This window comes from Vigna unguiculata, chromosome 3, assembly GCF_037176805.1.
Source record: "Vigna unguiculata cultivar grain cowpea cultivar isolate G323 ecotype 2 chromosome 3, ASM3717680v1, whole genome shotgun sequence".
NCBI classification, from domain to species: Eukaryota; Viridiplantae; Streptophyta; class Magnoliopsida; order Fabales; family Fabaceae; genus Vigna; species Vigna unguiculata.
The window spans coordinates 42,988,609-42,992,837 of NC_140794.1; the positions used below are offsets into that span (position 1 = coordinate 42,988,609).

The 4,229-nt window shown below is 36.4% G+C and overlaps 1 protein-coding gene across 1 annotated transcript; it reads right to left on the reverse strand.

Annotated features, from left to right (window-relative positions):
• Positions 1–1,861: 1,861 nt before the first annotated feature.
• LOC114177298 (L-type lectin-domain containing receptor kinase IX.1-like) lies at positions 1,862–3,972 on the reverse strand. Its single transcript, XM_028062579.2, has one exon. It carries the CDS (start codon positions 3,955–3,957, stop codon positions 1,924–1,926), a length of 2,034 nt encoding a protein of 677 aa, XP_027918380.1. The 5' UTR covers positions 3,958–3,972; the 3' UTR covers positions 1,862–1,923.
• Between the last annotated feature and the right edge of the window lie 257 nt (positions 3,973–4,229).

The following is a 4,229-nucleotide window of genomic DNA, read 5'->3' on the forward strand; positions in this document are numbered from 1 at the left end:
ATACTTAACAAATTTGTATACATATTTTACCTTTCAATCATTCTTAACACATACAAAAGATTACATTTTTTAATGATCAAAATATTCTTAAAAACGAGTTAGCAAGTGGTGTATCTGGTGAAAAAATGCATTTGCCGATATAATTTCTATAAAAATGGACAAGTAGTGTGAAAAGGTTTTGGAGCATTCTTTGTTGTTTACTTGCATTTTCTTTTTCTCCATTCCAAATACATAGTCTGCATTTGGAGTTTTGTATGTACTATATCAAGAAATTATGTGGAGTGAGAAAGTAAGTATTGTCGAGCAAGAAAACTCCAACAGATAGTAAATTGAGATGGAAAGATGGTGGCAGTTGAACTGTACAAATGGCTGAAACGAAAATGTTAGAATTGTTTGGGAAAGTGACAAATTTGTTATGCATATAGGCTGCTGGGAAATAAAATATTCCAATGCGACCGCTACGTGACATGTGGCACTCATCTGCAATCCAAACGGTGAAACATCTGAAAAGAAAAAACAGAGGAATTTGCAACTAAGTCCAAATGGAACATTGTTGGGTATACAAATGAAAATATCAAAATCTTGTTTGGATACATTATAACAAAAATAACTTTTTGTTAAGTGGGTAGACAAAATCTTCCAGAGACATACATTTTCATGTGATTAACAACAATAAAAGTTGTTTATTTTGAAAAAAAAAAAATCTTTTAATAGCAATCAAATTAATTATGATAAATCGACAAAGTTGTTATAAGTAAAATTATATTTAGTCAATTTAAGTAAAATATAATGTTTAAATGAATGAAAAAGCGTGATTAAAATCTCATGATTAAGATCTCATATTTTATATATAAAAAAAGTACGATAAAAGTTAACTTTATTACAAAAGTTACACAACGAAACAAATTTCTATGGCGTCAAGTGTTTATAATAAATATTAAAACTAAGAAAATACATTTTCATCAAAAGGTTACTTTTGGAAAAATCAGGTGAACTTAACAAGAACAAGTGTGAGAATAGGAACTTCCATACAGATTAAGTACTTCATGTTAGGCCCAAAAGATTGGTTCTTTGTCCCAGAAAACACTATGGTGCATTGTGAGGCATAATAGAGTATGTGTTTCAGATATATACATTGGAAAGTGGCATATGATAAGGGATAACAAGAGTATACGTGTCCGAGAGTAATTTTGGATAAAATTAGTGATGGACCTATTATTTTTTACGAGTAATAAATATTTTAATATTTTTTTATAAATAAATTAGGTGTGAATATCTGTTATTTGCGCAAATTAAAATTAAAATCTAATTTATATTTTATTAAGTTAAATTTATATATATATATATATATATATTAATTTTACTTATATTTTATTTTAAAAATTTATAAAATATTTTTTTTCTAAATATTGATGGGTATCCATATATACTCATAAATTTTAAAAATTCAAGAAGATTTTTTAAATGGATATCTACATATGGGCCATTAGTAATAAACGAAAAGCAAATACTAACCTATCAAACAATAAAAAACTTCCGGAAAATATTTTTCTTAAAAGAAGGTGATTTTTAGAAAAAAAATTCTAAAATTATTTATTATATTTTGAAAATTAAATGAAAAAAAAAATGAATGAAGAAATGATGAGGCTCTAGGAAGAAAATGATAATGTGCAAAAGTAATTTCCGTAAAGGAAAAAAGTCAGCTACGTTTTCAAATAAATGGGTTGACCGGGCTTCACATATAAATATAAGTTCCAAACACCAACTACGTTTTTAAGTCTCACGGTTCAATCTTCTAGCACTCAGTTTTGCGTATAACATAATGATATACATACATGGTTTGGGATTTTGATAACACATCTAAACGAAACAAGTTATGCCATTGCATTGCACAATTCAAATACATCATATCTACCAAAAATGCTACAAGGGAGACTTTCGGGACCCAGTAGAAATTGAGGAGTATGGGGAGGAATCTTTGGTTGTGGTTGTGACGGCAGATGAAGTGTAGGAGAATTGGGTTACCTCCATGGGAGGTGCATAGTACATTGGCACCGGCAACTTCGATGGAAGACTTGGCAAAGGAGCTTCAAAGTTAAGCACACTAATCACTTGCCTAATGGAGGGTCTCATGGTATGATCAGGGTGACAACACCACAACCCCACAACCATCAAGCATTCCATTTGCTCTTCTTCAAATTCCCAATTCAGTTTCTCATCAGCTGCTTCCACTACTTTCCCTTTTCCATACAGGTTCCACACCCACTCCACAAGCCTAACTTTACCAGCCTCTTCTTTCACCTCCACTGGTTTTCTACCACATGTGATCTCAAGTGCCACAACACCAAAGCTATACACATCAGATTCCTTGCTTGATTTCCCTGTGGTCACACACTCTGGGGCTAGGTACCCCATCGTGCCTGCCAAAACAGTCGTTTGTGAACCCAGTTCATGGTCTACCAGCCTCGCAAGCCCAAAGTCACCAAGCTTTGCATTGAAATTACCATCCAACATTACGTTACTTGACTTGATATCTCTATGGACCACACACTGTTCCCACTCTTCATGAAGATAAAGAAGTGCGGATGCTAAACCTAAGGCCACCTTGTATCTCACCCCCCACGAAAGCATCACTCTATTTCCAAATAGATGAGAATCAAGGCTTCCATTTGGCATGAATTCATAAACAAGAAGAAGCTCACCTTGTTCATGGCACCACCCTATGAGTTGAACCAGGTTTCTGTGTCTCAGACGGCTGATTACTGTCACTTCTGATATGTACTCCTTTTTCCCCTGCTTTGACCCTTTCGAAACCCTCTTCACTGCCACTTCAAGGTTGGAATTCACAATCAAACCTTTGTAAACTCCTCCAAACCCTCCTTGTCCCAGCTTTCCTTCTTCGGCGAAGTTGTTGGTTGCGTTGCTTAGTTCCCTGTAGGTGAACCTCTTTGGACCAGTTCCTCTCTCAAACTCATCGTCTATGGAAGCATCAACACCGTCCTCGTTTACACCCCTTGGTCTATTTCTCCTTCTCCAAAAGGTAAACCATATTAGACCTGCAGCACAAGCTAAACAACCCAAACCAACGCTTATACCAACCACTAAGCCCACCTTGACCTTTTTCCCACCATCCTCATCCAAGGTTGAACTGAATGACCAAAGCAAAATGTTGTGTATCTCAACCCATGTTCCCGTTGCTGCAGAAAAGCCTATTCTAACAAACTCTGGCAACACGTCCCTCAAATCAACAACGTAAGAAAGACTAGAACTGCCATTGAAGGTTGGATTTTGAGCATAGGTAAGGAAGACAGAGAGAGTTTTGGATGTGGAGTTGTACCATATCCAAGCATTAGCAACAGACCCGTTCTTAATGTTGCTCTTCCAAGTGACGTTTGCAACTGATTGAATGGAGTTTACATTGATCCCTACGTGGTCTGAACTCGGATCCCATGCGTTCATGAAACTGTCGAACTCAACTGCCACCATCTGGTTTTTCTTCGTGTCGAATGCGGAATCCGGGCTGAACAGGCCGAGGAACCCACCAGCGGAATCGTTGGGAATGGAAGAATCAAAGGGTGCAAGGAAGAAGGCTAAGCCATCACCAACAAATGACTGGTTCACAGCTCTCATGACAAAAGAGAAATGGGTTGTGAAATCGGTGAGCTTCTTTGTTTTTCTATCCCAAATCCTCACTGGTTGTTCATACGAGGCTCGACCAACGCTATCTGTGATGGGGCCATCGAGTTGGTTCCTCGTGAGCTGAAGAACACCGTTTGAGGGAAAGGCATCACCCGTGAAGTTTATTTGGTTGTTCAAGTTTGATTGCTGGAAGCTGGAAAAGTTGAAGGAGACTGACTCTACAGTGTTATGGAACAAAGTGAAGAAGATGATACATATGAAGAAAGATGTTTGTTTCTGGGTTTGATCAGAGCATGAAGAAGAGGAGAAGAAAGCCATGGTAGAGAGGGATAGAAGACGAGTTTGATGGTGTTGAAGTGAACAAAGAATATAGCAACTATATGCATCCACGAATTCAAAGTTTGTCGATTAAATTAATGGAATAATGATGATAACAAAACATGTTTTGAACTGTTCCTAAGTAGGTATTAGGTGAATTAAAACTATGTTGCTTTCACTAATTAATTACTAACATATGAACATACAGACTCTTACACTTACTCTGGAGGAATCGTTCTAAGCTTTTATTGTCCTGGCCATAGACAACATGT

Coding starts and splice junctions, on each gene's coding strand:
- LOC114177298 (XM_028062579.2), bottom strand. CDS start 3,957: ATGGCTTTCTTCTCCTCTTCTTCATGCTCTGATCAAACCCAGAAACAA.